Genomic DNA, 10,680 nt, shown 5'->3' on the forward strand with positions numbered 1-10,680 from the left:
GGAAAACGTGTAAGCCAATCAGAAAAGGCGGAGGGCGGGAGAGGGACAGCTCCTCCCTGTGCCTCATCCAGTAGAACGGAAGAGGGCAACTCAGATGGCCAATCAGAAGCAGCCGGAGGGGGAAGGCGGGCTCGCAGGCGCGAAGCTGGGCCCGGGAATTCTGAAGGAGGAGTCTGCGCGGCGCGCGCGCCTAAGCCGCGCCCTCCCGGCGGCTTCCTGGCTGTCAAACCGCAGCGGGAGCGAGGGGCGCAGGGTGTGGAGTCCCTTCCTCAGTTTACCCCGCAAGCGAAAAAGGAAAGGGTGAGATCCACTTTGTTGCAGTATCAGGGACCTGTCTGCGTCGCGCTTTGTGGGTGACAGCGGATTCTCTTCCCTCGAGGGACCGAAGAGCGGGGGCGGACAGAAGGGGTGCTCCACCTGGATTAGGAAGTTTCCCGGCTCCGGGCTACAGCTGAGGGGACACGTCCGTGCCGCACGCACGTTCGTGTCGCAGGACCTCCCCACCCCGTCTGCATGTTCCCAGCTGCCGCTTAAAGTAGCTTTGCCTTGCACAGATTGTTAAAGCCTCCCCGGATGCTCTGCGACCCGAGAATCCGGCTCCCCCGAGGTCCCGCAGGACGTCTTCCTGGTTTTGCATCGCTTCAGGACTTTCCTGGAATTGCTTTTTAAGTCTCGTCCTGACAGCCACTACCGCCTCTGGCGCCCTGAATCTGTTATTTCTCAAGTTGGCATTGCCCACGGTACAGCTGTTGACGTCACTTAGCACTGAACTGAAGCCCGCGGTGCGTGGCCCAGGAGCAGGGGCGGTGATGAGCTGCTGAGGTGGCAGAAGTGGTGCAGAGGGAGCACCCCCGATGCTGCCCTGCTTCCAGCTGCTGCGCATAGGGGGCGGCAGGGGCGGTGATCTCTACACCTTCCACCCCCCATCCAAGTCGGGCTGCACCTACCGGCTGGGCTGCAGGGCTGACCTGTGTGATGTGGCCCTGCGGCCCCAGCAGGAGCCGGGCCTCATCTCTGGGGTCCACGCGGAGCTGCATGCTGAGCTCCAAGGGGACGACTGGAGGGTCAGCCTGGAGGACCACAGCAGCCAAGGTAAGCGGTGAGCAGGCAGCCCCAGTGTCTGTCAGTGTCCCGTGAACAGACAAGCAAGCAGGATCAGGTCTGGTCTGCCCGCCAGAGCTGTGCAGTCAGCTCTTCCCAGGACTAACCTGCTCGGCTGTTTTGGCTCATCTGGGCTAGGAGGGAGGCGCTGGGTTGTCTTCCGCACAGTGTCACAGTGGGACACTCTAGTACTAAGCTCAGACTTGTTCCCATGAAGGCAGTGTTCCACCCAGCCCAAGGCAGCCTCAAAAGTCCACAGTTCTTTTATCTCCAGTTCTTAGTTCCCTATTATTAGGTCAGATGCAAGGTTTGGAGAAGCCTCATCTGAAGTTTTCGGCATTGATCTGTAACAGCCAACAGTAAGCGTGAGCGCTTGCTGTTACGGGCCATTTACGTTTACAGTCAAGGAAAAGGACAGCAGGGGCAAGTATGGCTGTGTGTGTGTGCGTGTGTGCGCGTGTGCACGCGCCCTGTGATCTCAGCACTCCAGAGGCTGAGATAGGAGGGTCGTGAGTTCTGGGCCAGTCTAGACGACAGATTAAAACTGTCTCAAAAAAATATAAGAATGGGAGCTGTTTAGGGGTAGATCTGCTCAAGCAGGAATACAGCGAGAAAACTTCCCATTCGTGGAACTTTCCTAGGTGCTCCCCTGAAAACCAAATGACCAGGTCACCGTACTTGTCACTTGTCTTGTGCCTCACCATCAACAGGGACTTTGGTCAATAATGTCCGACTCCCAAGAGGCCACAGGCTGGAGCTGAACGATGGTGACCTTCTGACCTTTGGCCCTGAAGGGCAAGCAGGAACCAGCTCCTCGGAATTCTACTTCATGTTCCAACAAGTCCGGGTCAAACCTCAGGACTTCGCTGCCATCACCGTCCCTCGGTCCAGGGGAGAAGCTGGGGCCGGGTTCCAGCCCATGGTGCCCCCTCAGGGGGCGCCCCAGCGGCCACTCAGCACCCTCTCCTCTGCCCCCAAGGCCACACTGATCCTCAACTCCATCGGCAGCCTCAGCAAGCTGCAGCCCCAGCCCCTCACCTTCTCCAGGGGTGGAGGCCGACCACAAAGCCTGGCTGCTCCCACCCGGCCTGGGGAAGTGGGAGCTTCGTCTGCTCCGCCCACAAGGAACCGGAGGAAATCGGCTCACAGAGTGTTGGCAGAGCTAGATGATGAGAGCGAGGCTTCCCTGTGCCCCCTGTCCGTCCTGATGGAGCCCAGGAAGAAGCTCCGCATGGAGAAAGCGGCTCTGGTGTCCAGTGGGTAAGTCCCTCAGTGTTAGCCTGTCTACACCTCACACCCTAGACTCCTTTTTATGAAGTCTTAGAAGGCAGGGATGAGAGGTACAGGGATAACATCCAGGTTAGCTTTCATCCGTTAATGCAGGAAATGTGTGTGAGGTTGCAGGAGTAAGGGTTAGAACTAGAATCTAGGGGGTGGGGCACAGGAGTGCCTCACTGAGACATTAGCTAGCATGCACCTGACTTGCCCAGGGTTGGCGTCCCATCACATACATAAAACACCACAATCTCAGCACTGGATAGTCGAGGCAGAAGACAGGATTGCCAAGTGTGAGACCAACCTGACCCATACTGAGACCCCGCCTCAAAACAAAAACTAGAGTAAGCAGGTCAACTTAGGATGTCTGTGTACCACGTGTATGCAGTACCCTGAGGCCAAGAAGGCATTGGATCCTCTGGAACTGGTGGGGCACTAGACCCCAAATCCTCTGGAAGATCAGCTGAGCCATCTTTCTAACCCTGTTTGCTTTTGACGAAAGGGTCTCATTGTATAACCCAGGCTAGCCTCAAATTCCTCAAGTAAAGGACAGGCCAGTCAGAATGAAAGCTGATCTGTCCTGCTGGGGTTCCAGGCGTCACCTTGTGTTAGGCATGGACTCTGCTGGCACCCCTTACCCTCCAAGTTCCTGCTTCCCACAGGCCTTGAGCCCCTTGTGCCGCTCTAGCGAGGTCTAGACTACAAGATACTCAGGAACACTCCCAGACTCCCACTGTCCTTAGAAGTGGGGAGCCCCTAGCAGGGCAGTGGCGCACGCCTTTAATCCCAGCACTTGGGAGGCAGAGGCAGGTGGATTGCTGGGTTCTAGGCCAGCCTGGTCTACAGAGCTAGTTCCAGGACAGGCTCCAACGCTACAGAGAAACCCTGTCTTGAAAAATCAAAAAGTAGGGAGCCTCATGCACCTTTGCGGCCACCCACAAGACAGTAGCCTGGGATGGCGGTGATGTCCGGTACCTCGTGACCTGCATTGGCCACCCACGATGCCGTGTTGGATTCACACCTTGGGCTTTGCAGGCCAGAGGACACAGATGTGGCTCCTCCGGTTTAGGGGCAGTGATAGTGTAAGTGGAACCCACACCGCAGTGATGGCTCAGTGATCAAGAACGCTTGTTGCTCTCAGCTCACTCAGCTCACCCCAGTCCCACAGGATCCAACCTCCAGACACACATGTACATACATATATACAGGCAAAACATTCATTTTTTGGAAAAGAATGGATCTTGAGAAATATCTCCTTTCTCCAAAGGAGAGAATGAGCACAGGAAAAACCCATTGCCATAGACTCCGGCTCAAGGCTGAAGAACCCTCATGGCTGAGGTGACAAAATAAAAGGTTTCCTGCCAAAGGTATTGCTGCCAAGTTCCCAGTGAGCTGGAATGCCGAGTAACAAGGAATCACGCCTCGTTCCCATGGACACCAGAGTTACCTGCTGCTGGAGCAACCATCACAGAAGCCACCCCAGGGCTTCCTCATACCATGGCTAGCGCCACAGCTGACTGGGTCTCTGTGACTGGCTTTTCAGAGCTTTGCCTTTAAATAAAAATAAATTTGCTTCATCCACATGGGGGTATTTATCCTTGAGTCTAAGCCCGCTTTCCAAATGCTGGGAAGCCTAGACGTGGTGTGGTGTGAGATGGAATCCCTGCAGCAGAAGCACCGTGGGAATGATGTATGTGTGAAGGCGCTGGCTACCGAGCCCGGTGACCGTGCTTGAGCCACAGGACCCACGTTGTGGAAGCAGAGAGACGTTCACACATTGTCCCCGTACTGTGGCACTCAAGGATTCATGGTGCGCACACACACACAGATTTAATGTTGAGCGTGGAAGCATACTATGAGTTCCAGGCCAGCTTGGTCTACACAAGGTCCTTTCTTTAAAAGGAGGGGCCAGAGAAATGGCTCAGAGCTGCTTTTCCAGAGGTCCCAAGTTCTATTCCCACAACCACTAGTGGCTCACAACCATTTATAATGGGATCTGGTGCTTTCTTCTGGCATGCAGCCAGAGCGCTCCATATATAATAAAATCTTTGCTGGGCAGTGGTGGCACATGCTCTTTAATCCCGTGACTCGGGAGGCAGAGGCCAAGAGTTCTAGTGGGGCTGACACACAGCAAAAAAAAAAAAACAACCCGCTTGAAGACTTGGTTTTTTTTAGGTGGGAGAGATGGCCCAGCAGTTAGCAGCTAAGAGCCACGGATAGACATAAAGGCAGAGGCCATCCTGGTCTACAGAGTTCCAGAACAGCGCGGCTACACAAGAGAAACCTTGTCTAGGAAAATTGCAGAGGACCCAGGTTCGGTTCCCAGAACCTACAGTTCCCGGGGATCCAGTGACCCCCATAGTCACTTTACAAATAAAACAAGTCCCAAATGCACCCGTACAAACAAAATATAAAAACTAACAATTTAGGCCAGCCATGGCGAGGCATGCCTTGAATCCCAGCACTTGGGTGGTCAACTGCATGTAGACCTTGAGTTCCAGTTCAGGGCAGCCAGGGCTACACAGAAACTCTGCTCTGTAGGTTGAGTTCCAATCCCAGCTATCCCTTTGGCATTTCATAACCCAAGAGTTTGCAGGCGCCTTTATTTGAGGACTGCCTGGGCATGAGGCTCCATTACTGGATTTCTCTATCCCCAGACTAGCTAGTAACTGAAGGAAGACGCACACAGTTTAGCCATCCAATGTGTCCCAGGCTTTATTTAAGAACAAAATGAGTGACAGGCTCACGATCAAAACAGCATCACTGAACTTCATCTTCCCCACCCTTTTTGTGCTTGCGACCCCTCCTCAGTAAAGGAGCTTCACCCCAAGGCTGTGGTGGCTCCAGGTTCTATCTACCTCTCTCCCCCTCGCCTCAGCTCACCTCATCCCCGGGCAGGGCTGGCGCCTCAGTTTGAATGCATGGGAGGGCCCAGAGCAGCGACGGGAACAGTAGGAAAGGCCTCGCCCTCAGGGAACGGGACTGGAGAGTAGAGTGTGGTAAAGTGGGGGCTCGCATAGCTTGGGGCACCAAAATGGGGCCCTGGGGGTAGAGGAAAAGATACAGGTCCCCCTGGGAAAGGGGACCCGGCAGCCTCATACTCTTCTCGTTGGGAATAATCAGCGTTTGATCGTTTGCCCTTCTGGCGACGGTTACAGAACCACACCCGGACCACCTAGGATGGTACAGAGAAGATTGGCATCAGCTCGCGGGTGCCGAAGCCAGAGGTAGGGAAAAGAGAATGGGGACCCAGGTACCACTCACATCCTTCTCCAGGCCGAGCTGCTTGGCGATAATGCTTATCTGCTGTAGGGTGGGCTTCGGGCACTGCAGAAACATGCTCTCCAGGTTCCCCCTCACGCCGTTCTCAATGCTCGTCCGCTTTCTCTTTCGAGCCTGCACCAGGGTCTCCGCTTTGCATATCTGGACATGGGCGGAAGGGGTTGTCAGGGAGCAAATTGCTACGGGAGCGTTGACTGGATGTGACCCCAGAGAAGGGGAATACTATAATGAAAAGAGAATCCTGGATGGGGTGGGGGAGACCTAGATTAAATCTCTGAGCCTTTCTCAGCAGAACGGAGTTTGGGGAGGGACCAGAACTACGTTACATCAGACTTAAACCTGGGATGAGGGGGCCCCAGGAAGAGAGAAACTGAATAGCAAATATTAAGGCCTTGGATTCTAATCCTCAGCACTAGAAGCGGGAGAAGAAACAACCACAAGACACAGAACTGCATCTCTGGTCGGAGAGGGAGCTTTTCAAGCAATGATGAATGGAAGGAGCCGGTGGGATTGGTACCTGGGAGGAAGGCACTGTGCATACCTGCGCATCATGGCGGCGGGGGGGGGGGGGGGGGGGGGGGCGGGCACGGGGACTGGACGTGAAGCTCACCTCCTGAAGGTTCTCGTTGTTGTCGGCTTCCTCCACCCACTTCTCCAGCAGGGGGCGCAGCTTGCACATGTTCTTGAAGCTGAGCTGCAGCGCTTCAAAGCGGCAGATGGTGGTCTGGCTGAACACCTTTCCTGGGGAGCCACGCAGGCCAAAGGGGAAGTAAGGTAGCGTGCAGGGCCTCCAAGACCCCTCCTCGCAAGCTCCCACCTCTTCCCAGAGGCAGTTCAAGTTTCTAATCTCCCTCTACACAGGTGAACGAGAGGTAGCCCCTAAAACGCCCTTCCCCTTGCAACTACATTGAGAGCTGTGACGGCTGTGGGATCAGAACATGCAGAAGAAAACCCACCAAAGAGAACACCCAGGGTGAGCCCCACGTCGGCCTGGGTGTACCCCAAGGTGATCCTCTTCTGCTTCAGCACCTTGGCAAACTGCTCTAGCTCCTTCTGCAGATCTTTCATGTCCTGGGACTGCAGCGAGAAAGAGGACTTGTCAGTCTTCGCCCCTGGGATCCCCAGATCTCAGCATTTCAGGCTGCCCACTAAAAACCGGTCTGCTGATGTCATTTGCTCTCTATCCCCAGGTGGCAGGGATTGCTCTTTCCCTAGCAACCGGTCACCTATACTACCCAGTGTCCCCTGCATTAGAACACAGGTCGAGCATCCCAGCAAATTCCCATTTGCTAACAAATTACCCAGAACAGCCCCACTGGCAACATGTGACCCCAGTTTTAGTAAGTTTTAAGACTACAGAAAGAGCCAGGTAATCCCTGCATGAAATCCCAGCCCTCAAGAAACAGAGGCAGGAGGACTGCAGAAATAAAGAGCACCAGGTCCATTGGACTCCAAACTCCACGCCCTTCCAGCTTGCCTTGAAGTTTCAAAACTACTGACACAGTACAAGTAGAGATATTGAAACAGGGACTTGCTAGGTAGCTGTCCTGCCTTGGTCTCTCAAGCCCTGGGGATAACAGGATCCACCGCGCTGGAGAGCTCCTTTAGAAACCACACACCTCACAAAGCAGGCAAATGCCCTGCTCTCATGAGCTGACAGTCCAATGTGTGAGAAAAAAAAAACCTTGCTAAGGGATGAGCTGTGGAAAGCCAGGAGGGCAGGGTAGCAGCTTGTGCAGATGACAAGTCGAATTAAGATGGTAGACGATGCGTCAGAAGCTAAGGCATTACCACACATTTTAAAATATGGATTTGGTGCTAACCAGACAAACTGAGCTTGATCCCCAGAATAAGCAGTGTAGAAAATACCGCCTCTGATGCCCACAGACGCACGGTGGCAAGCTTGCGAGCACAACAAATGTTTGTTTTTAAAATTAAGGCTGGGAGGCGCATCTTTAACCCCAGCACTCCCCTCAGAGGCAGAGGCAGGCAGCTCTCTTGTGAGTTTGAGGCCACCCTGATCTACATAGTTCCAGGACAGCCAAGACCACATAGAGAAACCCTGTCTGGAAAAAAACCGAAATAAGCCGGGCGGTTAGTGGCACAAGGCTTTGATCCCAACACTCGGGAGGCAAAGGATGGTGGATCTGAGTTCGAGGCCAACCTGGTCTACAGAGTGAGTTCCAGGACAGCCAGGTTACACACAGAAATCCTGTCTCGGGAAAACAAACAAAAAAGAAAACTAAGAGCCCGACTAAGGCCTTGGCAGGCAGTGGCGGTCGGGCCCAGGTGGGGAGGGATATGGGATGGCCAGTGGAGCCCGCTTCCCAAAGAGCGGAGGCAGCCTCAGAGTGAACGGGAACAAAAATGGCGGGAGGCATTTCGGATTATCTCTAACAGAAGATGGAAAAGGAGGCGGTCATTTGGTGGCGCAAGTGAGCCTGCGCGGGGTGGGAGTGGGGGGGGGCAGAGCACGTCGGAGGAGCGAAGGTGCAGGTCTGTCTTAGATACTCCAGTTAATGCTGATCAACCCAACCCAGCAGCCAGCGACGCACAGCCCAACGCGGTAGCACAAACTTCGGAAGGTGTTTCAACGGAGATTTTACCACCTTCGAACAGACTGACTTTCGTCTCCAACCTCGCTCCGCAAAGATCAAGTGCCCTCAGCTGGCGCCTCAGCTTTTCTAAATCCTATTTTGTGGATTTGGGATAAAGTAAACCACGGTTCAAGCTCCCTGCTTCATTAAGGCCACTTAAGACGTGAGATAAACTAGTAATGCCTTCCCAGGGGGCTCCTGGTAGCTAAGAGGATGCGAGATAATGCATAAACAGACACTTGGGGAGGGAGCCTCGAACTCACTAATTGCTAATACTGGCCGGCACCAGCGTCCACTCACCTTTCCCTGATGGCTAATTGCTTACACTTGCTTCCGAGGGCGGCCCCGCATTTTGCGGCGGTCCCGTCCAGGGCTTGCTGGAGGCCTTCAGTCACTCAGCAAAGCTCGTGCACTCGCGGCACGATCTAGAGATAGCGATAGCATCTCCTACCAGAGTGCGTTTACAACTTACGGAAGTAGGGCTGAACGGATCAAATCTGCACCTCCAGCTCTCTACAAGGGGGTGCCGGGGTGTTTTAAGAGTAATGGTCACTCACGCATGGGTCTGCAGCAGAAGCAGGACAGACAAGCCCTAAACTTGACTGAAGGTGAACCCAACTCCAACTCCGGCTGCCCAGAGCTATCAGCGGTCAGTCACACCCAAGCTTTGGAGTAACAAGAACTCCAAGATAAGCGTTTTCACCCTCCAGCCATGTTTAACCTGAGGGCCTGGGTCTGACCGAGACCCAAGTCCCCAGAAGGGCTAAGTGCAGAGGGAGAAAGAGCTGAAACCGGCCAACACTGGGGCACAGTCAGGCCCAGATAGTGACCGTCGACATGACAAGGACAGGCCGGAAGAATACAGGCCAGTTTCGGATTCTTGCAATTCTGGCTTCTAGTTCAAACAGTGTCCTTCTCAGGAATAGACAGTCACCACAACCCCTTCTTTGCTAGGAAGACTGTCCTGCAAGCTCCCAATTCTCTTCGCTGCCGCCTCTGCCAGCGCAGCCATGTCCCCTCGACCGTCCCAGGCCGATCTCACTTACCTCCTCCGGACTTGGTTCCACCTTCTCCAACTTCACGGCACCAGGGCGGATAGTGCCGGGCTCAGGGGAGGCCCCCTCCGAGTTGCTCTCCGCTCCTGCTTGATCCTCAGGCTGCGAAGTCTCCAGGCCAACTTGAGGCACTAGGCCCAGTCCAACCTGAGGTCCACAGTATGCCATCCCTCCACAGAACTCATATGGCGGAGGACAAGGGGAGATCCCCAACACCTCTGAGCCTGGCCCAACCCCTGGCCCGATTCCAGGCCCACCTGGAGGCCCTTGGAAACTTATCCAAGTCCGAGGGTCCACCCAGCCTGGCTCCAGCCCTCCCGACCCATCACCCCCACCAGGTGGGGGTGAGAAGGCGAAGTCTGAAGCCAGGTGTCCAGCCATAGGGAAGACAGGCACCCCAAGCCGGGGGCCTGACGGAAGGAGGGATCACCTAGGGACTGCTTAAACCTCTCTCCCGCCCTACTTCCCCAATCCCACCCGCTAGCCTTGACCTCTGGCCCCGCCCCCTGGATGGGTGGAGGAGTGGGCCAAGGGGGTGGGAGAAATTGAGGCGAAAGGTGCCCGCGTGTGTCTGGAAGCGATCCTGAGGGAGCAACCTTTAGGGCAGGACCCCAGGGGGACCTTCATTTTCAACTCTCAACGTCTATTCACACCTACCGTGGGCCCCGAACACCTCGGAGTTGACCACCTCCACATTACTCAGGAAACAAGTGCTTGGCTCCCCCATCCCACCCCAAAGCCGCTTGGTACTGTCCCGCTCCGCCTTTCACTGCCCCTCTTAGAGGCTCCAACATTTATTGAATGTCCTGTCCCAAGTATTTCTGGGGCCACCCCTCAGTTCTTCAACTTACAAAGTGTGCTACCAGCTGGACATCCACCCATTTAGAATTGTAGGTTCCAGAGACCGGGAAAGCCCAATATTCCACCCTGTCTCCGGGGGCAGGTGGCGGACGAGGCTGGCGCTCCATGCCCATTCAGTCCTCCAGACTCTAGAGGTTCCTCATCTCCGGGCCCCCAGCCCCAACCCGCAATGTCCCAATACATCTCCCAACCTAAGTTGTCCAAAGGCTAATGACGAGCCAATCAGGGACTCCCCTCCCCCCACTGTGAGGCCTCCACTCAGGCCCACGATCCCCTCACAGTCAAGGCCTGGGCATCTCATTCCTCAAGGGGTTTAGTCCTCTCTCCCCCACCTCTCATCCCAGGCCTCCAGCCTTGTTCCTAGGTGGAGAAACCCAAAGGGTAATAGGTGTGTAGAGGGGAAAAAAATCTGACTTCAGGTTCAAAGAAGCCTGGGAGGGGACTGGGGGGGAGGAGGGTCAGGACAATGGCCTTGGCTGGACAATCCGGGTCCCCAGAGGGGGCATCTC

General features: G+C 55.0%; 2 protein-coding genes across 3 annotated transcripts; one reads left to right on the top strand and one right to left on the bottom strand.

Annotated features, from left to right (window-relative positions):
- The first annotated feature begins 150 nt into the window (after nt 1-150).
- Tcf19 (transcription factor 19) lies at nt 151-3,957 on the top strand. Of its 2 annotated transcripts, XM_075979362.1 has the most exons (4): nt 151-300; nt 555-1,092; nt 1,812-2,361; nt 3,644-3,957. In XM_075979362.1, the coding sequence occupies exons 2-4, from the start codon at nt 855-857 to the stop codon at nt 3,651-3,653; spliced, it is 798 nt and encodes a 265-aa protein (XP_075835477.1). In that variant the 5' UTR covers nt 151-300; nt 555-854; the 3' UTR covers nt 3,654-3,957. The 2 variants fall into 2 exon arrangements, with proteins under 2 accessions (XP_075835477.1, XP_075835478.1); XM_075979363.1 differs by having other exon boundaries at nt 151-1,092.
- Nucleotides 3,958-5,156: 1,199 nt separating this feature from the next.
- On the bottom strand, nt 5,157-9,691 carry Pou5f1 (POU class 5 homeobox 1). Its single transcript, XM_075979358.1, has 5 exons — nt 9,302-9,691; nt 6,615-6,735; nt 6,269-6,399; nt 5,641-5,799; nt 5,157-5,551 (listed from the first exon to the last, which is right to left on the bottom strand). The coding sequence occupies exons 1-5, from the start codon at nt 9,689-9,691 to the stop codon at nt 5,285-5,287; spliced, it is 1,068 nt and encodes a 355-aa protein (XP_075835473.1). The 3' UTR covers nt 5,157-5,284.
- Between the last annotated feature and the right edge of the window lie 989 nt (nt 9,692-10,680).

The sequence above is a fragment of the Microtus pennsylvanicus genome, chromosome 7 (assembly GCF_037038515.1).
Source record: "Microtus pennsylvanicus isolate mMicPen1 chromosome 7, mMicPen1.hap1, whole genome shotgun sequence".
Taxonomy (NCBI): domain Eukaryota; kingdom Metazoa; phylum Chordata; class Mammalia; order Rodentia; family Cricetidae; genus Microtus; species Microtus pennsylvanicus.

What these genes read in the sequence shown, in the direction of transcription:
- Tcf19 (XM_075979363.1), top strand. Translation starts at nt 855, where the DNA reads ATGCTGCCCTGCTTCCAGCTGCTGCGCATAGGGGGCGGCAGGGGCGGT. An exon ending in GGAGGACCACAGCAGCCAAG is followed by an intron (nt 1,093 to 1,811) that starts GTAAGCGGTGAG and finishes CACCATCAACAG; the next exon opens with GGACTTTGGTCAATAATGTC.
- Pou5f1 (XM_075979358.1), bottom strand. Translation starts at nt 9,691, where the DNA reads ATGGCTGGACACCTGGCTTCAGACTTCGCCTTCTCACCCCCACCTGGT. An exon ending in CACCCTGGGTGTTCTCTTTG is followed by an intron (nt 6,400 to 6,614) that starts GTGGGTTTTCTT and finishes GTGGCTCCCCAG; the next exon opens with GAAAGGTGTTCAGCCAGACC. An exon ending in ACAACGAGAACCTTCAGGAG is followed by an intron (nt 5,800 to 6,268) that starts GTGAGCTTCACG and finishes GCCCATGTCCAG; the next exon opens with ATATGCAAAGCGGAGACCCT.